Source organism: Peromyscus leucopus, chromosome 4, assembly GCF_004664715.2.
Source record: "Peromyscus leucopus breed LL Stock chromosome 4, UCI_PerLeu_2.1, whole genome shotgun sequence".
Lineage (NCBI taxonomy): Eukaryota > Metazoa > Chordata > Mammalia > Rodentia > Cricetidae > Peromyscus > Peromyscus leucopus.
The window spans coordinates 128084036-128108580 of NC_051066.1; the positions used below are offsets into that span (position 1 = coordinate 128084036).

The 24545-nt window shown below is 52.0% G+C and overlaps 2 protein-coding genes across 2 annotated transcripts; both read right to left on the minus strand.

The window, feature by feature from the left end:
• Positions 1-596: 596 nt before the first annotated feature.
• Sox12 (SRY-box transcription factor 12) lies at positions 597-3443 on the minus strand. The gene is given in 2 exon segments (XM_028887464.2): positions 597-3380; positions 3383-3443. Coding segments are annotated over 2 exon segments (942 nt in total). The 5' UTR covers positions 3429-3443; the 3' UTR covers positions 597-2484.
• A 16929-nt stretch (positions 3444-20372) lies between these two features.
• On the minus strand, positions 20373-23465 carry Zcchc3 (zinc finger CCHC-type containing 3). Its single transcript, XM_028887478.2, has one exon. It carries the CDS (start codon positions 23197-23199, stop codon positions 21958-21960), a length of 1242 nt encoding a protein of 413 aa, XP_028743311.1. The 5' UTR covers positions 23200-23465; the 3' UTR covers positions 20373-21957.
• Between the last annotated feature and the right edge of the window lie 1080 nt (positions 23466-24545).

Here is a 24545-nt window from a genome sequence, read left to right on the forward strand (position 1 = left end):
ATACTTCTAGTCATGGCTGCTTGTGGGACCCTCCAGCTTCCTACGCTATCAATGAAGCATACAATTTATGGAGCACTCCACATTAAATGCTGCTCCCCTCAAGCATGATTTTACTCTGCAAATACTAGTGTGATTCTCACAAGACACAGAGCAGCTCTAGGAGCTGGGCTCTGAACAAAGCCGCCCAATCTTGCTTCCTCATCCTCATTAAACAATCAAATTGACCCTCTGGGTCAGTCCAGCCTGCACACCTGTCTCATCTGATCTAGAGACTTCAAAGACATTTGCATGGGCTTTTATTTCACAGCTCCAATGACCAGTTTCCTGCGTCTCTTGAAACACGTGGCTCTTTGGCTACAGTGGGCTACCATCCTTGCTTTGTGGTTGACACCAGTGCCCACCCCAGTTTGGCTCTCCCACTTACGCCTGCCTGGCCACTGTAAAGACGGGTTTGCCATCTTTAATGAAGGCAAAGGATTCCTGAGACAGAGGGTAACAGAGGCCTAGAGCGACATCCAGCTTTCCCTGCACCAGCCCACTCTAGGCACTTGAAGCTGACCAGGGGTGAGAAGCACACACATGCAGAACCACAGGGCGAGGTCGGGGCAAATACACTTTATTCAGTCCTGGCATCAGACTGGCGAGTCCTGCTGTGGGTGCCAGTGCCCCAGAGGAGGGATCCCCTCCTCTCAGCTACGAGACTAGTTCTCCAAAGACCACAGACAGTGACATCTCTTCACTCACATGACGTTTTCCGGTTTTTTTTTTTCATTGTCTTTTTTGTTACTTGTTTTCTTAAAAAAGGAAAAAAAAAAAAAGAAACAAAAACGAAAAGAGAAAACAGAAAGAGAGAGAGAAAGAGCGCAAGAAAGGCCCAGAGCCGGAGCACCAAGCTTTAAGGAGGCAGCTGGTGGCTTTGTCAGCGAAGGGAACGCGTGGGGCAGAGACCTGCAGAGACCCAGGGCTGGGGTCGAGGAGGACTCTGGGACCGTTTGTTCCTGAGATTTGTGTGTGTGTGAATGAGTGTGTGTGCGCCACCCAGAAGGTGAACACACGCCGGTGAGATACAGGTAGTGAAGGCAGAGGGGGATGGGGAGGCCGGAGGGGCGGGGCTCGAGCGGGAGACCAGTGGAGCTGACTTGGCACCCGGGCAGGGCTCCCGAGGGCAACCTAATCTCAACACAGCTTCCTAACTACAGCAGTGCCACCCCTTTCTCACAATGGAAGACCGAGGTGCAGAGCACCCACGTCCACTAGCTCAGCCCTGTCCCCAGCTGCCCTGGCCCGGTCTCTCCTCAAGCCACGGTTTAGACGTGGGCCTCATTTCTGCCCCCCGTCTGCTGGGATGCCTGTCCTAAACCCTAGCAACGACGTGCTTCAGTTTCTCCCAATGAATACTGCAGCTGTGGTTGTTGAGACTGGATCTGAGTGATAGGAAGGGGCAATGGACTTAGGGAGGAACCCAGGCAGAGAGGATGCCCTGAGCTGATAGGGCGCTTCCCGAGGAGGGGGATTGAGGGGGCAGCAGGAACTCTGTCCCCAGACTGGTAGGTGTCTTGGTTCTGAGTTCTCTTGGACAATCCCATCTTGGTGGATTTCCAGACAAAGACCAAATCCCATATTCCCACTTGGGGAAAGGAAGTTTCCGGCGACCAAGATGGGCTGTAAAGGCAGTCACGCGGTGGAGGGTGGTGGTGGGCGTGGGTGACCCCATCATAGAAAAGGGGTTGACACTTGCAGAGTTTAGGGCTAGCTAGTTTCTATCTCTCCCTTTGAGTGCGCCTCCCATTAAGGCAGTAACGCCCCGCTGGGTCGAGAGGAAGCCACGGGCTCCGGGATCAAAGGATTTCTTAGGATTGCTCTCTAGGAGCCCCCTCCTTTTCGAAGTTGGCGACGGAGGCCTGCAGCTCAACTGGGACCAGCCCCCTCCAAGAAGCATTAAGCATGCGCAAGAAGAGGACGGTTCAAGCTGAGGGGTGGGGCCATGAGATCCTGGGGGGAAGGGAGGACGCTCTTCCCCCCACCCCTCCAGGAGAGGAGGGGACTGGGAGGAGCGCCGGACCGACAGACCGCAGCGCCCCCTTAACCACCAAGGCAGGCCCGGGCGAGGGCGGAGGGATTCTGGAGCGAAGGGGCGTGCCGCCCGGCCACGAGGAGGGGCGTGTGCAAAATGGGGGGAGGGGTTCAGGTATGTAGGAGGAACGGGAGGTGTATCCGAGGGGGGCTGGCTGCTGGTGGCTACGCGGGACAAGACTGGCTGGGGAGGGGCTTAGATGTCAGGGAGAAGGTGGGGGTTGGGCTGCCTTGGGGTGTGTCTGCAGGGGAGGGGTATGTCTGGATCTGTGGGGGGGGATGGGCACGACTAGGAGGGGGGAGGCTGCGCGGGAGATGGGGTGCCAGCCTCGGCCTCCGAGGGGCCCCAATACCTGATTCCTGTATGTAAACAGCTGGTTTGGGGGCGTGCGCGCCCCGCTGACGGTGGGCTCAGTAGGTGAAAACCAGGTCGGCGATACTAGACGGGCGCCAGTCCCCTGCGATCATCTCGGTAACCTCGGGGGTGCAGTAGTCCGGGAACTCGAAGTGTGACGTGCCCGAAGGGGGCAGCAGGTCCGGGTCGCGGTCCAGGGCGCTGCAGTCCAGGCCGGCGGGGCCCGGGGGCATCCTGGACAGAAAGCCCAGCGGCTCCTCCCCCGACGCCACCGTCTCCTCTTCGCCCTCCTCTGCTGTAACAGCCTCCTCCTCCTCTTCCTCGGGCTCCTCGTCCTCCGACAGGGTCGGGGAGGCGGCGCTGGCGGCCGCCCCCTCGCCGGATGGCCCCTGCGCGCGCTCCGCGGGTCCGCGGGCGGCGCGCCCCGCCGGGACCATCCTCCACAGCTCGCGCCCGGGGGTCTCCAGCAGGCGCACTTCCAGCAGCTCCTCCTCTTCGTCCTCGTCGTCGTCCTCCGGCGCCGCCGCGCCGCCCCCCAGAGGCCCTCCCGGCGCTCGGCGGCCCCCGCGGCCCGGCAGCTGCGGCCCGGGTTTCAGCCGACTGCCGCCACCGCCGCCTCCGGGGGGGCGGGGCCGCGCCTTGGCGGGCGCCCCCTTGCTCTTCTTGCGAGGCCGGTACTTGTAGTCCGGGTAGTCCGCCATGTGCTTGAGGCGCAGCCGCTCCGCCTCCCGTACGAACGGGATCTTCTCCGAGTCCTGCAGCAGCTGCCAGCGGCGGCCCAGGCGCTTGGAGATCTCCGCGTTGTGCATGTCGGGCCACTGGTCCATGATCTTTCGCCGCTCGTGTTGCGACCACACCATGAACGCGTTCATCGGCCGCTTGATGTGGCCGCTCGGGGTCTTGCACCAGCCGGGCTCGCGCGCCCCCTCGGCGGCCGGCCCGGGCCCCGGGGCGGCGGCCCGCCGTCCCGCTTGGCCCGCGCGCCCCGCTGCTGCACCATCGCGCCGGGCCCGGGCCGCTAGACGCCGCCGGGGGCCGTCCGCATCCTCCGCGGCGGCGGTGGGGGAGGAGGCAGCGGCGACGGAGGGGCGGCCCCGCCCCGCGGCTGGGCCCGGCCCCCGCGAGCTGGGAGCGCGGCGCCCGGCGCTCGGGCCGTCTGTGCGGGGGGGAGGTCAGCGGCGCGGGCTCAGGCGGGCTCGGCGCGTCCCCGCCGCCCCGGGCCAGGAGAGCTCCGCCGCGCGCCGCGCATTGTTTGGCGGGGCCGAGGACTCGAGCCTCGCAGGCCCCCGCGGGCTCCGGTCGCGGCCTGGCGCTCCTCCGCGGCCCCGCGCGCGCTTGCCCGCCCGCCGCCGCCGCCGCCGCCTTCCAGTGTCTTTCTCCCCGCGCGGCCCCGAAGGCGCGCGCGCTCCCCTCCCCCTCGCCGTCTGCGGGCCGCTGCGGCGCGCGCGGGGCCGCCCCGTGTAAACACCGAGGTGCCCGCTCGGGCAGCGGCCGGGCCACGCCTCGCGCTAGGTGTCGCGTCATCCGTTGCTGGGCAGAGAACTCGGCATTTGCATCTCCCAATCGCTGGCTGCCTGGGCGGGGCGGTCTCGCTCCTGGGATGGGGTGGGGTGTGGGGGGGAGACGGATGAGGTCGGTTTCTTTTCTTAGGATGGGGGTTGGAGTGAAGGTGGGGGACGTGGAGCGCTTCCCATCTGGCCCTCAAAGCTTTTCTTTTCTCCGCCTTGCTTTTGCACGTTTAGATTACTCAATGACACCTGCCGCCAGGTAGGACTCCTTCCCGGTCTCTTTCTGGGACACCGATGGACTGCCACAGAGGAGCATTGATAGGGGGCACCGAGACTCAGAAAAGCGTTTTTAGGGGACAGATTCACCTTGTCTTGAATGGAACCCCTCCCTACTACACACACGGTCCAGCCACAAACAGGCTTAACAAATGCTTTTGGGCCAAATTGTGTTTTATTTTATTTTATTTTATTTCTTTATCCTTTGGGGCGCTAAAGGTATCCATCCCCAAGGGACTAGAACGCCCGCTTTCCAAAGACAAACCGCAGGACGCGCGGTGCCACTGGCGGTCCCAGCGCGCTCCCTAGCGCACCGAGGGGCAGGGCCACCCTGAGCCGGGAGCCGAGCGACCTCGTGGGTTTCTTGCACCCCCGGGCGCGTCCTGGATCTCGCCCAGCTCGCGCTGCCAGTCCACACCGGGCGGGTGTGCGCCTCGCCCTGCCCAGGGCGGAGCCTTCTTGGGGGCGTGACTGAGCGGGCTGCAGGCGGCGCGTGGCGGGGAGGGGCCGCGCTCTCGGGCTCACCACGTGTGCGCCAGTTGTAGCACCACCCGGCGCGTGCAGCCCTAGGGGGAGGTCACCTTCATGGCGTCGGTGCCCGGGCGATGGGAGGGGGCGTGGAGGCCTCGCCCCGAGGTGCCCGAGCTGGGCGGGGTCGGGTCAGTGTCTGGAAAGTGACTTCCCTGTGATGGAATGGGCTTGGTTCGGGGTGGTCCGCGAGTAGTAGACCTCACTCAACTCTGGGCGCCGAGAGGGCTGAGTGCGAGGTTGTGTGAGCATTGGCGGAGGTGAGGGGTGCGAGGTGGTACCCAGGGATGCGGGCAGGTGGATGGAGCGTCCCTAGTGGGAGGGGGCAACTCTAAAAGGCACAGATGCTCGGAAGGCTTTCGCTCTGCTCCCGCCCAGGGTCCCTCTTCTCATTGGAAGCTAAGAAATCACTGCATTTTAATCTCCCCAACTGCAGCCTGGGCGGTTCTTTGTTCGGTGGAGTCAGACTTCCTGCGTTCATTTCCCAGCCCCTCCTTTTGCTTATCTTCAAGTGCAGATAATGCTGTTTCTCCTTGGCTCAGTGGCCTTATGGATTAAATGGGATAATCTATGTAAACACGGTCTTGATGCCTACTAAAAAGTACAAGTTATCTGGAATTAGATTTCCTAGTAGTTAACACAGGTCACCAGCAGTGCAGATACCAATTTTATGAGTAAAACATTTGGCGGGTTTGGGATGAATTTAACACTCCGAAAGAGGTATCAAAACATGATCAGAGTGTGTTCATTGAAATTTCGTAGGCAGCTCTCAGCAATCCCTCATGCTTATAATCCCAGCAGCAGTCAGGCTGAGGCAGAAGGATTACTATCAGTTTGAGACTAGCCTTGGCTAATATCCGAAACCTTTTTTTTTTTAATTAGTACTTTTACAACTTACTGGTCAAAGTATTTAAAGGGACATAGGAAGCCATCGAGATGGCTTAGCAGTTAATGTCACCAAGGCTTGCCACCAAGCCTGAATTAATGTCCAAATCCCACAAGGTGGAAGTAGAAAACTGACCCCTACAAGTTGCCCCGTGACACATCATCCTCATTTATTCTCTGCCTCTCTGTGACTGTCCCCCTTCACAGACACAAAATAGGTAAATATTTTTAAGTGTCATAAAGATTGCGAGCAGAGCCTCCCTTTCATTACTTAGAGCCTCTCTGCCGACATTTTTTTTTGGGGGGGGGGTTTCGAGACAGGGTTTCTCTGTGTAGCTTTGCGCCTTTCCTGGAACTCACTTGGTAGCCCAGGCTGGCCTCGAACTCACAGAGATCCGCCTGGCTCTGCCTCCCGAGTGCTGGGATTAAAGGCGTGCGCCACCACCGCCCGGCTCAGACATTGTTTTTTTAAACCCTGCAGTACCACCTACCATCAGGCTAGTGTCTTAGTCTTTCCCATCCATGTTCTTGATCAGAATAACTTGGTCCAGTTGCTTCATTGTTCTCAGAAGAAAAAAAAAAGACACACCAGTTATTCCACTGCCTTTCCCAACCCCCCTTTCCTCCACACATGTGCTCATCCTGCATTGCTAATAACTAATATCACTCCATAGTTAAGCCCTGTGATGAATAATGCCTAGTTACAGATCACCTGGCAGAGCCTGGTCCCCTGGGGGGGGGGATTTCTGCCTTCCCTGTTACAGGTGTCTAGGACAGAGAGAAATGTCATCACCCATTTCCCCCTCTCCTCAAGAGACATTTCCGGAGACATTCTGTGAGCCTTTCTAAGGTCCCCCTAAATGAGAGGACATTTAACATGCCAGGCATTGAATTTGAAGCCAGGGCTACTGAGGCACAGGAGTGACTAAAACAGACGCCGCCCCCATTTTACTTTATTTACTTCGGGGTGAGGGGTTGGCCACAGGAGGGTATATGGAGATCCAAGACTGCCACCAATGGCATCATTTCTCTCTTCCCAGCATGTGGGTCTCAGGGATCCTCACCTCTACCAGCCCAGCCCTTCTTAAGGAGCAGTTGGAGGCCCAGAGAGCAGAGACAGAAAGCTGGAAGAGTGAGTGCCTAGGACAAAGGATTCGAGCTGCAGGTTTTCACACAGGTGCCTTAGAGAAGGGAGATTTGTGGAGTTTGGTTTTGTTTCAGAGGCTCAGTGCTGCTCAGGCTCATCTCAAACTTCTCAGCTCTACTACCCCTTCCACCACAGCCTCCCGAGGGCCTAGAGTAATCCCTCCCTACCCAAGGGGATAGGTTGTAAGACCCTCGCAATGGCTGTTCGAAACTGTGGCCAGTACCCCAGTTTGCGTACACTGGTTTCTCTGGTACACATGAATTTAACGCTTTCCCATTGTAACTAAGCACATGTCTCACTGTGGTGGGATAACTTATGTATTTGGAAGCACAACAGCAAAACGAGTATGCATTTTTTTCACAATTTTTTTTAAAATAAAGATTCACTTGTATGACAGGTGTGTGCAGAGAGAGGCCTACGGAGGCCACAGTGTAGCTCAGTTGGTAGAGTGTGTGCAAGGAAATGCAAGAAGCCCTTGGAGGTTCGATTTTCAGATCCCCAAAACTACATAAAACCAGGTGTGGTGGTGCACCCCATAATCTCAGCACTCAGAAGGGGGGCCAGAAGTGCAAGGTCATCATCGGCTATACACGTTGGAAGACAGCCTGGGCTACATGAGATCTATCTCATGTAGAATAAATGGAATAAATGATGAATGGATGAATAAATGAATGGCTTGTTTCCATTCATTTATTGGAATAATGGTGCATAATAGTGGTGCATATTGGAATAATAATATAGCATAGTGGTGCTCTATTTTTGTTTGTTTTGTTTTTTTGTTTTCGAGACAGGATTTCTCTGTGTAGCTTTGGAGCCTGTCCTGGAACTCACTCTGTAGACCAGGCTGACCTCGAACTCACAGAGATCTACCTGCCTCTACTCCCTAGTGCTGGAATTAAAGGTGTGCACCACCACTGCCTGGTCATGGTGGTGCTCTTAGAAGTTAGTGGACACTTTAAGGGTGCAGCCTGGGGGAGGTCTGCAGGCCCTGGAAGGAGGTATTTAAATGCCCGGCCTTCCACATTTCCTTTTTCTTTTGAGGTAAGCAGTTTGTTTTGTTGCCATGCCCACCTACCATGCTGTGTTCTCTGGTTTTCTACAGCCAATATCAATCAATCCCGAAAGGAAACCTCCCAAACTCTCAATAGAAATAAACTTAACTTGATTGGCTCAGGTGATTGTTATAGTGATTTACAGTGACTGAAAGCTAACTCCCTCATTCACACACACACACACACACACACACCCCGCCCGCCTGTTTCTTTAGGATAAGTTTGCAGAAAGAGACCCAGCTATCTAAGGATTCACACATTTAATGGTGCCGGAGAGATGCCAGTGGAGGGCTCAGTGGTTGAGACCTTGCACTGCTCTTCCAGAGGACCTGAGTTTGAGTCCCAGAATCTAAATATTGTGTGGCTTACAACTGCCCATTAAACTCCAGCTTCAGGGGGATCCTGCACCTTCGGCCTTGGCCTGTGCGCATACCCATATATGTAATTTAAAAAATAAACACACATTTAGGGCTGGAGGTATAGCTCAGTGGTAGAGCATGTGCTTACATATATGAGGCTCTGGGTTTAATCCCAGGCCCAAACCAAAATAACAGAAGATACAGTTATATGTTCCATAAGCATGCAACCTTGGGTTCTTGCTTGCTTTTATTTATTCATTCACTATTATACTTCATTTATGTATATGTGTGTTTACATGCATGTATTCCATGGCATACAAAAGGTCAGAGGACAGCCTCTCTCCTTCCAGAATGTGGTTCCCAGGGATTGAACTCTGAGCATTAGGTGTGGCAACAGGATCTTAACCTGCTGAGTCATCTCACCAGCCACCTTTAGTGACCTCAACTCATTGACACCTGGGGCAGACAGCTTTTAAATACTTACTGTGTTGAAATGGTATTTTCAAGTAGCAGTCATAAAATAAAATGAGTGATACTAGTAACAAAGGTGGCCAGAAAGAAATACAGGTAGTGACAGTATCTTTGAGCTTTGTATACGTCCTTATCTCAGTCAAGGCAAACACTACATCCAAGCACAAGAAGCGGAACAAAGGGCTGGAGGATGGCTCAGTGGTTAAGAGCACTTGATGCTCTTCCAAAGGACCCAGGTTCAATTCCCAGCACCGACATGGTGGCTTATAACATCTGTAACTGCAGTTGTAGGGAATCCAACACTCTCATCTGGCCTCTGCAGACACCGGGCATACCAGTAGTGCACACGCATACATGCAGGCAAAATTCACATACACATTAGGAAAAAAAAAAAAAAGGTGGAGTTCAAGGCCAGCCTTGTCTCCATATTGAGCTTCAGGTCAGTCAGGGCTAGGTATTGAGACCCTGTCTTAAAAAATAAAATAGAGGGCTGCAGAGATAACTCAGTGGTTAAGAGCACTTAACTGCTCTTCCAGAGGTCCTGAGTTCAATTCCTAGCAACCTTACATGGTGGCTCACACCACTGTAATAGGATCAGATTCCCTCTTCTGGTGTGCATGAAGACAGAGCACTCATATACATAAAATACAGAATTTAAATAAACCTTAAAAGAGAACTGAGAGCCAACTGGGGCTGTGACTCTGTCGTTCAGGAGCTTGTCCAGCATATGCAAGTCCCAGCCCAGGGGTCCATCCCCAGCACTGCAGAAATAAACAAAATCTGAAATAAATTCAAAATAAGTATACAAAAGCCAATTTCAGTATTAATTATTCAAATTGGGTAAAATGACATTTTACTAAACGATAGAAATAGAATATTGCTAATTTTTAAAAACAGATTTATTTTATGTGTATGAATGTTTTGCCTGCATGTTTATATATGTACCACGTGCCCATGCAAGTCAGGAAGTGTTGGCTCCCCTGGAAGTGGAGTTTAGATGGTTGGGAACCACCACGTGGGTGCTGGGAATTGAACTCAGGTCCTCTGCAAGAGCTGTCAGTTCTCGTAACCACTGAGCCATCTCTCCAGCCCGAATTTTACTAAATTATAAGTTGTATAGTTACACTTGGCACTTCATTTGCTTCCTTGATGTTTAATTTTTTTTCCTGTTATTTTGTTTTGTTTTTGGAGACAGGTTTTCTCTGTGTAGCCCTGGCTGTCCTGGAATTCACTCTGTAGACCAAGCTGGCCTTGAACTCACAGAGATCTGCCTGCCTCTGCCTCTGGAGTGCTACCAGTGCTCGGCAGCACATACCTTCTTTCCTCCTCCAAAATAAATAAATGTAATTAAAAACCTGTTTTTAAAAATGAAGTAGCACTGCCTCCAATGGCCACATGGAATTACGGGATGGGACTATCTCAAGACCAGATTCCTGCGTCTCAGAGCCGACGTGTTATTGTTGTTTCTCCTGAACCTGCTGTGGAAGCGCAGACTCAGATCATAACAAAGGGAGACATGCCTGTACAGGAATCGAAGGTGTGCAGGGAGGAATTTTCCTCAGAACTAATGCAGGCTGCTGCCTCTGGCTTCTGGAGAGTAGGGATGACTGGAGTGCTTTGAATTAATTGGCCTGTAGAATGTTACCTATGACCGTCTATAAGCACCTTAGAGCTTAGGAGCACGCTGTTAGAACTCAAGCTTGACCATCAGCTTGATCTTGTAAGAGAGAGATTGTCTCTGGCGTGGTGCAAGAGCTGAGATTGCACAGTCTTGATAAAAAGCAGACTGCGGTTCAATTTTTTTTTTTTTTTTTAGATTGATTTTTATGTGTATGAGTGTTTTGCCTGCTGGTCTGTCTGTACACAATGTGTGTGCCTGGCACCCAAAGAGGCTAAAAGAACTGAAGTTACAGACAGTTTGAATAGCCATGTGGGTCCTGCTTCTTTGAAACAAGGTCTCACTCACTTTAGCTCATCTCATTTTGCCTCCTGAGTGCTGGGATTGTAAGTACGGAGGGAACTGCCAGGTTTTTCTTCACCTCTTTTGATGTGGTCACTGGAGACTTGGAAACCACACTGTGGCCTCCTGTGTGTTTCTGTGGGCAGCGCTGACACAGAGAATGGAGGTTTTCCTTGTCTTTATTTGGAAAAATAAAATGCTGATAATCGTCTGATGTCCTCAGGTTTTAAAAGGTGGGGACTTTTAGGGTGTGTGTATAAATTAAAAACAAACAAACAAAAACCAACTTTGTGAAATGTGAAAGTGTTAAAAACCCTAATGGCATGATATGATAATCTCAGCACTTGGCAGGCTTAGGAAGGAGGATAGCCTCAGATACGAGGCTAGCCTGTGCTACAGAGTGAGATGCTGTTTAAAGTGATGGGGCCCAGTACCTGGCAACCTGAGTTCAATCTGAAGAAGCCTTGGGAAGGTGGGAACTGACTCCACCAAGCTGTCCTATGACCTCTGGACAAACACTGCAGTGTGGTAGACGCGTGTCCTTATTCGCACACATAGACACTAAATACTTTTTTTTAATGACAGAAGCTGGAGAGATTGCTTGGTGGTTAAAGGGATGCTTGCTGTACAAACAAGAAGACCATATTTTAGGTCTCCAGAGCCCACGTAAATACAGAGTGCCATGGCGACCTGTAGGCAGCCAGGGGATCCATGGAGCAAGCTGGCCAGAGAGACCAGCATATTGACTTGCTCTGGGTTTGATTGAGAGGCCCTGCTTCGAAGAATAAGGTGGAAGATTCTTGATAGCAACCTTGGATTCACATACAGATGTGCACACACATAAAAAGAAAAAACCAAGTGTCTAGGCCTTTAAGTTGAACTTGGTGAACTTTGTTCAGTGTCATAAGTCTCTAGGGAGTTTCTCAGTGTGTTTGATTCTGTCCCCTCATCTGACAGGAAGGGCACATAGAAAACAAGCCCCGGGATTTGTTGAGGGTTCAGTAAGTGCCAGCTACCACAGCAGCAATGACAAACATACTCTACTGTATGTCTACTCTTTGTATCTATTTACTTCTTTAAAACAAAGCCAAAAAGCACCAAGACTGACATGGTGATGTAGACCAACACTTACTTGGGTAGTGGAGGGACAATCAGGAATTCAAGGCCAAGTCTACTACACATGGAGTTCAAAGCCAGCCTGAGTTACACAAGACACTTTCTCAAAAAACCCAATCCAAATCAGAATGCAACAAAACGGAAAAAAAAAAAAAAATGCAAACATGGCAGGAAGTGAAAAAGATGTGTCGGGGTAAGAGGTTTGAACAAATGGATGATGGAATTTCTTTTAGGGCAGTGAAACTTCCGTAGGCTGTAATTGTGGTCACACAGCTCTGCGTTAATTAGAATTCAACCTTATAACAAAGAGTGAGTCTTGAGGTGGGGAGCCAGGAAGGGGTCTAGAAGGGGTCACGAGGAGTGGAAGTGAAAATGATCAGAATATACTGTATGACATTCTCAAGGAATTAATAAAAGTGTTGAAAATTAAAGAAAAAATAGCTAATAATTTTGCAATTAGCAAGGTTGAAAAATCAAGCCGGGTGTGGTGGAAACAGAGCTTGGTGTTGGGCTGTGTCATGAGGTGTTAATAAGGACCTGTGAGTTATACTTGATAAGTGACTATGAGAAAAAAGAGACTCATCTTGAGTGAAGACAAAACTTAATGATGTAGAGCTGAGCAGTGGTGGCGCACGCCTTTAATCCCAGCACTTGGGAGGAAGAGCCAGGTAGATCTCTGTGGGTTCGAGGTCCAGGACAGGAACCAAAACTACATGGAGAAACCCTGTCTCGAAAAACCAACCAAACAAAAACCAATGATGTAGAGTCCACTCTCAGTGGAGATGGAGCCCAACTCCCCAGGCTGAGAATAGTGACTTCCTGCCAGAGTACACAATGAAAAGGAGTTACACATCAGATCTTATTTTGTGTGTGCATGTGGTATGTGTGATGTGTGTGTGAGTCCATACATGAGCAGAGGCCACAGAAGGATATCAGTGTATTTATTACTTTCCAACTTATTTCCTTTAAAAGTCTCTCACTGCCCCCAGAGATAGTCTGTTATATGCTGGCAGTCAGTAAACCCCAGTGATCATTGGCTCAACACCACCCCAGCACCGGGACAAGAGCTGTGTGTGCGGCTATTAGGTAAATTCTGGAGATCTGGACTTGGATCCTCCTGCTTGCACAGCAAGTGCTCTTCCCCTCTGAGCCGTCCTCCCAGCCTGAAAGGAGGTAGGGGAAGGGTCATTTTATGTTGGGGAAACCTGGCAGGAACCATCTCAACGAGGTGATCCAATTCAGCATTAACAGAGTGTTAACGTTGACATGAGTGTCTGAGAAAATGCCATGGCCAGGAGCAGCCTAAGGAGATAACCTGAGGCAACATGGCATGCTCAGGGAATAGGAAAAGAACAGTTTTGACTAGGCTTGGTGGTATGTGCCAGTTCCTCAGGCTGAGGCAGGAAGATCACAGGTTCAAAGGTACAGAGAGAATTCACAGCCAGCCAGGGTAGCTGCCTCTTAAAGAGGAGAAGGGCTGGCAGTGCAGTCCAGCTGTAGAGGGCTTGCTTGCCCAGCATGCGTCAGTCCTGGATTCAGTAGCCAGGACTGCTCCCTCCTGTAAGTATTGGCTAACTGACTGAAACCAACATACATGATGCTAGAACGGTGGAAACTTTGTATGCACAATTTCCTTATTACTCTAAAACTCCTCCAAAAAGTTTTTTTTTCCAAAAAGTTTTTTTTTAAGGTTTATTTTATTTTTATGTATGTGAGTGTTTTGCCTGCATGGATGCATGCCCACTACGTGCATGCCTGGTACTTGCAGAGGCAAAAGAGGGTGCCAGATCGCTGGAACTGGAGTTACAGTGTGTGTGAGCTGCCATGACCCACCAGGGTCCTCTGCAAGAGCCACGGGCATTCTTAACTACTGAGCCTCCTGCTGAGACGCCTGTGGCTTGGGTTCCGGAACCCTGATTGGAGTGGTGAGGGAATGAAGTAAGACACACAGACACTTGTACAGTAAAGCCAGGGTCAGGTGAGTGCTTGCTAAGCACCCGAACCGAACCTGGAACCTCAGTGTTATTAGGTAACACACAGGGGCAGGAGGGCTGTGGAGATGAGCAGTCTCAAGCTGTAAGCTATTCAGGAGGAGGGAGCTCCACTTGATGGTCATTGTAGAGACTGATCAGTCATCCGCAAACACTCAAATTCCCGAGGAAGGTTGCCATTTCTCTTGAGCCTGGCCCATATGGTAACAGCTTTGCAGGTTCCTCATGGTTCTGAGGCCTTAGCATCTTCAGCATGGCCATGCTCTTGTCTATAATATGAATTCAGTCTGGGGACTTCCTGTTCTCTGCATCCATCTCTGTTTACCCTCTTTTTTATTTTTATTTTTTATATATATTTTACTTTTTGAGACAAGGTATCTCTGTGTAGACCAGGCTGGCCTCAAACTCACAGCAATCCATCTGCCTCTGCCTCCAGAGTTCTGGGATTAAAGACATAGAGCACCATACCCAGCTAAATTTTTTAAGAGACTGGCAAGGTGCTCACCACCAAGCCTGAAGATGTGTTCAATTCCTGAGACCCACATGATGGAAGGAGAGACCTGACTCCCACAAGTTGTCCTCTGACTTCCCCATGTGCATGCACTTGGACACACACACAGAGAGAAAGAGAGAGAGAGATAAATTTTTTAATAAATGACACAAGGTGTTTTGTTTGTTTTGGGGAACAGATTTTACACATCTCAAGTGATCTTCAAACTGGATATGTAACTGAAGATGACCTTGAGTTCCTGATCTTCCTCTTCCACCTGCATGCTGGGATTAGAGGTGTACCCAGTGGTAAACACCCGGTTGTTTTAGTGCTGAGGACTGAATCAGCTTGGTGCATGTTAGGTCGGCCTTCTACTTGCAGAGTGACATCCCCAAATAAGCAAAAGATTTTTTTTAAAACATTAGGTTCATTTAGACACTAGAGCAGTGGTTTTCAACCTGTGGGTCAAGACCCCATAGGGGTTGAATATCAGCTATCCTGCATATCAGATATTTACATTACGGTTCATAACAGTAGCAAAATTACAGTTAGGAAGTAGCGATGTAACATGAGGAAATGCATTAAAGAATCACAGCCTTAGGAAGGCTGAGAACCACTGCCTTGGAGTGTCAAAACAGTTATGTGGCTCATTTGAAAATGAGAAGGACTCGCTGGGCTGGGGGGCACCTGCCTGTCAACCCAGCACTTGGGAAACTGAGGCTGCAGGATGGTAGTAGGCTTTTGAGGCCAGTCTGGGCTCAGCCAGAGATAAAGCGAGACCCTGACTCAAAAGGCAACAAGACCTGAAAGAAAAAGCAAAGAAGAAATTAAAAGTAAGAAAAAAAAAAATCTAAATTTCCTGAGTTAGGTGCCAGGCATCATGCCTGTAATTCCAGTGCTGGGAGACTGAGGCAGGATGGTTGCTCTGAGTAAGGCTGCCCTGGGCTATACAGATTCTGTCTCAAAAGCAAACCAAAGCAGACTTTTGTTTCTTCCATGGATTAAAAGAGTTGTTCTTCAGTTTTAGTATATTTAGGATCCAGGAGTTAGGCTGGATTCAATAAAAGCCATCTACTAATTAGGCCAATATCTCATGAAACTGCTGAAAAAAATCCAGTCATGGGTCGGTGAGGTGGCTGATGAATAGCACCTTGTCACATGTTAGTGAAGGCCAGCCTAGAGAGAGACCCTTGATCTCCTGCCTTCCTGCCTTCGCCTGCCAAGAGCTCACATTAGTCTGTCACTACTGTGCCCAGCTTACAATTTGTATTTAAAATAGCAAGAAAGAGAGACCAAGTCATCCGACCTGGAACCCAGCTCTTGAGAGGCCAGGCTAAAGAGCATGGCTGTAAATTCATGACCAGTGAAATCCCGTCTCGACATGCCTAACTAAATAAACAAGAATAAAGAAAGATGACTGATTTCTCGATCATTTATGAAACTGGCGTAGCCAGGGTACGTAAAGCCGGTGGCCCACATGTTCACTGCCTCAAACTACTTAGTAGAGATCAGCATGTATTGTTTGCTCTTCTAATACAGAATGAAACCGAAGAGCACGCAGGCTGCAACTGGCAGAGAGGCCTTGCTCCAGGTCCTTCTAATTTGAAGAATTCCTTAAAAAAAAAAAAAAAAAAAAAAAAAAAAAAAAAAAAAGTCCCGTTTCACAGAAGCCATAAATTGGTGGCATCCCTGGGCAGAGGGCCGGGCGCTCCGTCGAGAGAGCCTGCCGATTGGTGAGCTGCGTTATGGAGCTTGTTGTCCATTGGTCGGGTCCCTGGAGCGTGAGTTACCGACCACAGAGGCCCGCGCCGCCGTCCCCATGGCAACCAAGGCTTCGAAAAGCAACTCATATGGACGCCGCCCCCAGCTCTTTGCGCAGGGGGCAGGGCGGGCTGGAGGAGAGCACCCAGGCCCGGGCCCGGCGCAGGGGGATGAAGGGATACGCACCACCACCTGGAGGGAACCTGGACGAGCCACTCTCAAAGAAAACTTACCCGTAATTCCACCTCCTCCTGACCTCCTCGGTTGGCAGCATTTTGAACACAGAGCCTGGCACAAGCTAGCCCCCAGTACTCCATTTGAGAAAAAGATGGATTGACAAGACAGTGAGGCCGGTTCCTGCCCTTGTGGAGTCCTAGAGCCAGGGTCATGACAGCCTTGGACAATACATATGCTTAGGTGTGGTGGAGCCATGAGGAACGGGCGACTTCTGTGGGTGTGCGGAAGTCTGAAAGCCAATGCTGTGTGGCTCCTGTTGTATTTCTCAGGCTCAGAACTCTTCTGGGAGGTTGAAGGCATCTGCCCCACCCCACACCTCTCCTTAGACGTCTGTCCATTCCGTGACAGCATTCCTGCCATGAACGGAAGGAACGGATTTATTTTAGCTCACTGTTTCCATCCATCATGGTGGGGAGGGCAGGGTAGAGAAAGCAGCCTACGAAGCAGTGGCCAGGAAGCGGAGGAAGAATATGCCTATGATGGCTTCCTTTGGATTTGAGACAGTCCCATTCTTAGTCCAGATGAGCCTCAAGCTTTTGGTAGTCCTCCTGCCTCAGACTCCAAACTGTTGAGATTACAAACATGAGACACTCTTATCCAGGTTCCTAAATCTCTCCTGAATGTGGATGTGGGTGTACATGTGCATAAGCCGGAACATAACACTGGGTGTTGTTCCTAGGTGCGAACAGTTTGTGAGGGTCTTATTTGTGTGATTGAGCTGGCTGGCTCTGAGCCACCTCCCCAATGCTGGCACCACACCTGACTTTGGTCTTTTTTTCACATGGGCTTTGCTGATTGAATTCAGGTCTTCACGTCTGTACAGCATGTTAATGACTCTGAACTCTCTTTCCAGCCCCGAGTTTCTCTGAATCTTGCTGCTCTTCTGTCCATCTCCACCTTCCAGGTTCCAGACATTATTTCCCACCAGGTAAACCGACCTCAGCTTCTAGTGCTTTTTCGGGGTTTTTGTTTTGGCTTGATTTTTGTTTTCTTTTTCTTTTTTCTCTTCACTGGATACTTAACTCATCCCTGGGCTTGAGGTTGTAGCTCAGTGGTGGAGGGCCTGCTTAACCTGTGTGTTCAAGCCTCACTACTATGAATAAATAATAAAAACATCCCAAACCCAAACAAGAATGTGGCCCATATTATATTACTTCCTTGCTTTAAAATTCTTCAGTGTCTCATCATTTTTAGACTTAAATTGGTTCTCTTTCTCAGATCTTGATTTGTAGCAGAGGCCAGCTTCAAACTTGCCATCCTCCCGCATCAGCCCCTGGAATGCGGGAATGTTAGGTGTGAACCACCCCTTGGTGTTGAGTCTGTCATGCAGGCTGGTCTTGATCTCATTATAGATAAAACTTTGAGGCTGGTCTCTGGTTTCGATCCTCCTGGCTCAGCCTCCCGAGTGTCAGTGCTAGGACTGTAGGTGTGCATCACCTTGGGACCCACCTGACAGGAATGAAGATACTCTAAAGAGATACTCCCAACCTTTCTTCGGTTCTGAGGTTATCAACACAGTGAAATCCAAGAACGTTTCCTCACGAGTTTTATCCTGGGAAAAGAAAACGACTGACCAGTGGTGACAGCCAGATGGGAGCTTGTCTTCAGGACAGAGATCTCACAGTCCTGACAACTTGCCAGACTATCTTGTGAGATCCATTGGCGCTCAGAGCACCACCACAGCATGGCCAGGACTGCTCAGTTAAGCTGACCTCTATTTAACCTGAAACTTACCTTAGGACCCCCAAGATGGACCTGGACCTCTGTGTCCCTCTTCCCAAAGTGGCTACATAGAATAAATCTCTTTGCTTTTCACTGTCTATTTTTTTTTTTCTTTCTGGTTTTTTGAGACAGGATTTCACTGTGTAGCCCTGGCTGTCTTGGAACTTGCTCTGTAGACCAGGCTGGCCTTGAACTTACAGAGATCTGCCTGCCTCTGCCTCTCAAGTGCTGAGACCAAAGGTGTGTGCCACCACAGTTTGGACACTACTGTTTATTACGCTGTCCTATGCTGGATGATTGGCTGGTTCTGGCCACCAGGGCCCAGGCTCTGCCCCTCACCCGTGGCAGGGACGGAACTTCTGGCTGCCATACCAGTGGAGTTAGCAGTGTGTGCTCCCTTCCAGCAGCCTGTCCTTGGGTGCTAGCTTCAGCAGTGTGCCTCCACTTGAGGTGGTGCCTCCTGTCTCCTGGGAACTGGCAGCCCTCCTGACAGCTCAGCTCTGTGGTGATCTAGACGCCACTGCTCCCCCAGCTCAGGCCCGTCATCTTTAATACCTACCATGGTGTGTGCACTGGGTTTCACTGTTTCTGGAATCTCCCCAGTACTTATTTGAATTGCTGTTTTTGCCTAGGTCAGCACTCTGCCCTCCCTCTCCACCTCCCTACACTTTCTTGCCCTCCCCATATCACTTCAGGGCTTTTGTTTTGAAGACAGGCTCTCACTATGTAGCTCTAGCTGTCCTGGAACTCACTATGTGTTGACCAGGCTAGCCTCCGCTTCCCCAAGTGCTGGGATTAAAGGCGTGGGCCACTACACACGGCCCACTTCAGGTATTTTCTGTAGGGATTCTCTCCGACCCAGTCTAATCCGGCTTTCGTGTTCAACAGGGGCTTCACCCTGTGTGTATCTATCTGCTTGTATGACTCGATCACTGCTGAGTTCCTGGTACTTCCTGAACGTTTAAGTGGACAGAATGGACTTGACCGGAAGCCCTGAAACAAAAAACACTGTTCTTAGATCCCACCTTCTAACCCTGTCATCTCCAGGCCTTGTCTCTGGCCACATCTGGGACCCTTAGTTGGCCCGAATTCTGCCTGTACCTCAGGCATGCATGGTAGGCAAACACTGCCCCTGGGCTGTCTCCCAGCCCGTGTGCTTTCTGCTCAGGCGGAGTCTGCTATTGGGTTTCTCTTCCCAAGGCCCCTGGCCTGTCTCCCTCCGTAGTGTGGGTCTCAGGCAAGACCTTGCTTCATCTAGGGAAGACATTTATTTGCTTCAGACAGTTCTCCATAGATGCCTTTGTTTTGTTTGCAAGTATCTGAAGACAGTGGATGTGACTTGTGAGCCGGCGGGTGGTGGCTCTGCGGAGTGCCACGCTGGGCCTGTCTGCAGCAGGGACAGGCTCTGAAAAGCCGTGCACACGCACTGGGTCTGGCGGCCTCCCTGAGGAATTGCAGCTCGGGGGCTGCGCTCCGCTCCGACGGGGAGAGGAAGCTGGGGGAGGTTTGTGTGCTGCAGCGGTGGCCTGCAGCGCCTGCAGAAGGCCCGGGCGTGCATCCCGAGGGGGATGGGCAGGGAAGCTGTTTCTTCCCCGGGGTTCCAGCGGGTGGGGGAGGGGCGCCGAGCGAAGCCTCCTTCAAACACAGGCTCCTCGGCACACAGCCTGCTGGGAGGAAGGGGGTGGGGAGCATGCTGAAAGCCCGCTTTCTCTAAGAGGCTACAAGCCCTGTCAAAGGGAGAGAAGATGGGGGAAGAGGAAGGGGAGGGAGTCACTCTGGAGAGAGCCAAGGAGAGGGGCTGAGCTGCTTAAGGCGAATTCCCAAGAGCCTCTTAGGTCCCAGCCCCAGATCAGTTGCACAAAATCAACTCTGAGACTCTGTACCCTGGGAACTTTATTTTGTTACCATCAGATCTTCAGAATACTTCAAAGCTGAAAGCCCTTCACTGGGTTAGCAGCAGCAGAGTACCGGATGCAGGTCCAAAGACTGGCCTCTACTTAGCCCACAGGCCTCACCCTCATGTACTTCCAGTGGATCTCGCAAGCCCCCCCGCCCCATACACACAATCTGTCCCCTGTAATCTCAGCGCGCTGCGGAGATCCAGTCAGGACTGAGAGTTACAGGCCGGCTGTAAGGCTGTCTTAGAAAATAAAACTGGCCAGGCATGGTGGACTACATCCTTAATCCCAGCACTCAGGAGGCAGAGGCAGACAGATCTGAGTTCAAGACCAGCCAGTGCCACACAGGGAAACCCTGTCTCAAAAAAATGAAATCAAAACTCTACAAACCGGAAAAGCCCACACAAAATAGTTTCTGCAGTGAGCTGAGCAGTGCACTGGGCTTAGGTAACTGCAACAGGCCAGGCTGCCGTGTCCTGCAGGGACAGCCAGTTGGGAGGGCATGCACCTTCGGCTAACACTTCCGAAAAAAAGACACAGTAATACCAAAGATAAATATTTATTCAGAACAAATCTGAACAACTGGTTTTACATTCTAAGCCACAAGAAAATAGCTAAACAGCAAAGAGAAGACACACACTGAGAAAAGCAGCTGACTGTCTTCACTTTAGCTTGGTAACAGCTGACCCTCTGTCTTGGCCTGTTTCCCCAAGAACATTTTCGAGTTCACAGCTCACTCATGATTCTGGGTTAAAAGCACCTTTCTCCTGAGGGTCAGAGTCGAAGGTTTCGGATGAGCTCTCTCTGGCTTCTCTGGGGTTCCTAGTAGATGAGGCAGAGGTGCAAATGTAAACGTCTGGCAGGTTTCTTTCCTGAGGGGAACCATTTCTCACTGCTGACAGTGGCAGCGGACACTGAAGATGTGGCACTCACTCCAAGGCCTGATGCATGCATGCAGCCTGCAGTGTGTTCACCGGGCCTTTCCCGAGCTCCCTTACTATGAAGTGGCAAGACAGGCTGCTCTTTCTGCTCTCTCAGGGGACCATCCCCCTGGAGAGAGACTTCCTTGGCCCACCAGTGTCGAGGAGGCTGTTGTGAAGTGTGAGAGGTAGTGGGATGAGCACCAGGCATGGGGGCAGTGGACTCTACTGTGGACAGTCTGAGGCACCACACGGCTGTTTACTTTGACCCAGTCATTTAACTTCGGGTCATTTCATCTGCTGATAAACCAAGGGGTTAATTTAAAACATCCTTCAGGGAGGCAGAGGTGAGAGGATCACTGTAAGTTTGAAGCCAGCCTGGTCCAGGAATGCTGCCAGTACCAAACCAGTCAGGGCTACACAGTGAGACCCTGTCTCAAATCAAAACACAAAAAAAGCAAGCTCCCCCAAAGAAAATCCAACAAAAACCACCTCTTGGGTCTTTCCCAGCAGAACTGTCTAGGCTCCACGCTCCTACAGAAATATGGCTTCTGAGTCACAAGGAGCTGTCTGTCACAAAGGAGATAGGTTTTTTTTGCCACGCGAGGCCCCTGGCCACCTTTCAGAGCTTATTCGGATTACACACTTCCAGCAACACTGTTTTCACCGAGTTTCCTATCACACAGAAGCAGCAAACGAGAAGAGCCCGGCAGAGAGCTGCACAAGGTCGGCAGGCACTCTTGACAGGGTAGTCGACATTTTCAATTCAATGAACACTTGGTCCAACGCCTGTCCCGTGTTGGGCCCTGTACCCGGGACTGAGGCATAAAAATGAGCAAGGCAGCCCAAAGGGCAAAAGTCTTCCAATGAGACATGGATGAGGAGAGAGGTAGTAAAAAGTACAGAGGGGGGCAGGGTGTCGACGAAAGTACCAAAACAAATGCAAAACGGGAGTAAAAAAAAGGGGGGACGGGGACACGGACAGACAGGCGACATGTCTGCACGCTACAGTTCTGAATAGTCCTTTTCAAACAGGCTGAAAAGGGGCACACGTGGTTTTAAAAAGGCACAGAGAGAATGTCTGTTAGGTTTTAGAAATATCTCCTTCCAAAAAGATAAACACGGTCTTTTAGAAATAAAAAAAAAAAAAAGTCCTGGCACTTAAGGGTAAGCTGGCTGTGTGTTCACCCCGGCAGGCAGACGCGTGTTCAGTGCCCCGCCACGCCGTTGAGCTGAGCAGCCACGTTATTGTGAACTGCTTTAGGACACTGGGCAAAGGCGTGTCCTCTCTTGCCACAGAGGTTGCACACGATGACCTTCCGGCAGTAAGGGCTCAGGTGCCCCTCTTCCCCGCACCTGAAACACCTGTCCTGCGTGCAGGTGCCGCTCATGTGGGTCTGAGACCCACATTTGAAGCACGTCTTGGGCTGCCCCTTGTACCAACTGTAGCCCCTCTCGGCTCCCAAGAAGAAGGCCCCGGGCAGGTGCCTCACTCCGCCCTCCCCCTGGCGCAGCTCGATCTCGCACTTGTACTCCCCGGTCCAGATCCCAAACCTGTCGGTCACTTTCACGGGCACGGCCAGCACGTCGCAGTGGCGCTTGAGCCAGGTCACGATGTCCTCCACATCCACGGTCTCGTTCCGGAAGAGGATGAAGAGGGTCTTCAAGCTGGACCTGCTCCGCCCCAGCACCACGAAGTTCTCCCAGCAGTCCTCCAGCTCCCGCTTTTCCTCGTAGACGCGGAGAAACAGGGCTAGCTTGTCGGCGGATCGGAAGCTCACGTCGAACTCACGGCTGCCGGGGATCTGGATGACCGCGTAGATGTCGTCAGGGTCCATGCCGATGGAGCGCAGGATGAGCGCGCCCACCACGAAATCCCGGGTCGGGCAGGCGCTCTCGTCTCCCTGGAAACAGATGCGCACGAGGAAGCGGCCCTTGCCCGGCCCGGTGGCCGGGGGCTCGTCCTGGAGTGGTCTCTCTGCAGCTGCGTCTTCGGTCGCGCCGAGCTTGGCGGGGGTCGCCATGGCCGCTGCCTCCCCCTCCTCCTTCTCCTCCGCCGCCGCCGCCGCCACCTCGGCCTTCTTCCTTCGACTCGCGTCTCCCGCTCCCTTCCTGCTGCCGGCGTCGGCCGCCTCGCCCGTAGGCTCTCTACGGCGGCCCTTGGGGTCCTCGCGGGCGGCCGGCGGGAAGTCGTCGGGGTTCGGCGCGGCCGGGCCCGCGGGGCTGCCGCGGCCGCCACTCTCCCCGCTGCCCGTTTCGTCGCGCCGCCGCGGCTCGCGGAAGTCGCCCTTCTTCTCCGCCAGGTTCTTCACCACCTGCGCCCAGCCCATCTTCTCGCGGGCGCCCTCGGCTTCCTCGGCGCGGGCCGTGGGCTGCGCGGGGAGCGGGAGCTGCAGCCGGTCCCGCTGTAGACCCTCCTCGGCGCCGCCGCTGCCGCCGCCGGAGGCCATGTTACCTCTTTCCCAGCATCCTCCACTCGCTCCCGCGGCCCGGGAGGCCCATGGCGCGCGCGCCTGCCCGGGAGATGGGCCGTGGGCCGCGCGGGGCGTCTCCCCGCCCCGCTCTGAAATCCGACGCCTCAGGCTTCCGCCCTCCTGGAAGCCGTGCGCGCCCGTAGCTCGTGCCGGCCTCGGCCGGCCCTGGCCCCCGGCAGCCTCCGAGGGCCGCGCCCGCCCTGCGCTGGAGGCTGGGCCCGCGCGCGGCCTCGCTCTCGAGGTTTCGGCGTTTGGCGAGCGGGCCTCGGTGGCGTTCCAGGAGCAGGGCTTCCGGTCCGGAGAGCGTGCAGCGTTAGGTCACCAGCATCTCGCTCATCTTCGGAGCGTCTTTGATGTGAAAGACGCCAAAGAAATGGCGGCCCCCGGAGCCCACCACAGTAATTTTTCCACCAGTTTGAGGTTAGGAACACTTTCAAATGTACGGAGGAATTGTAGTATTTTAGGGAAGACTTTACCATTAACTTTTTTTGGCGTTTCTTTTTTAAAGACCCGAGAGAGGACTCAGGCTTACAACTGACTCTAGCTTCTACGGGATCCGCGCACAAGCACACACATATATACACGTAATTACAAATAAAAATATGTTGGTATTGTAGCACACGCCTTTAATCCCAGCATTTAGAAGGTAGAGTCAGGCAAATCTGTGAGTTCCAGACCCCCAGAGCTACGTTATACTGCTCTTAAAAAAAAAAAAAAAAGAAAAAAAAAGTGTGTGTGTGTGTGTAAGCATAGTTAATTTCTACAACACCAGTATCCATTCGCTGGTGTTTATTTTATTCTGGTCCATTTACAAGTACTGCAGATTGCTTGTATTTTTCAGAACTTGTATGGGCTAGGCACGAGGGTGCATGCCTGTATTAGGAGGTAGAGGCAAGTTCTGCTAGATCTACCCAGTGAGGGCTGGGCCAGATCAGCTAGGGAAACACAGCAAGACCTTGACACAAAGCAGGAGAATGAGATGCCTTGGCTGGTGGCCAAAGGCCCTGGCTGCCATGCCTGCCCTGGGTTCCATCCGTGGGACCTAGATGGTGGAAGGAAAACATTGACTCTCCTGAAGTTGCCTCACTTCCACAGGGGTCTTATGACAAGCACACACACAAACACACACTAAAAACGGAAAGGACACAAGACAGGTCGGTGGGACACTTGCAACACAAGCCTGGCGATCTGAACTGGATCCCTGGAACCTACTTGAAGGGTAAGAAATAACTACAACTTGTCTCCTGACCTGGTATGTCACGTGAGTCCACACGTGCACATGCACAATAATAAAAAATAAAAAACATAACACAAACCCTGCT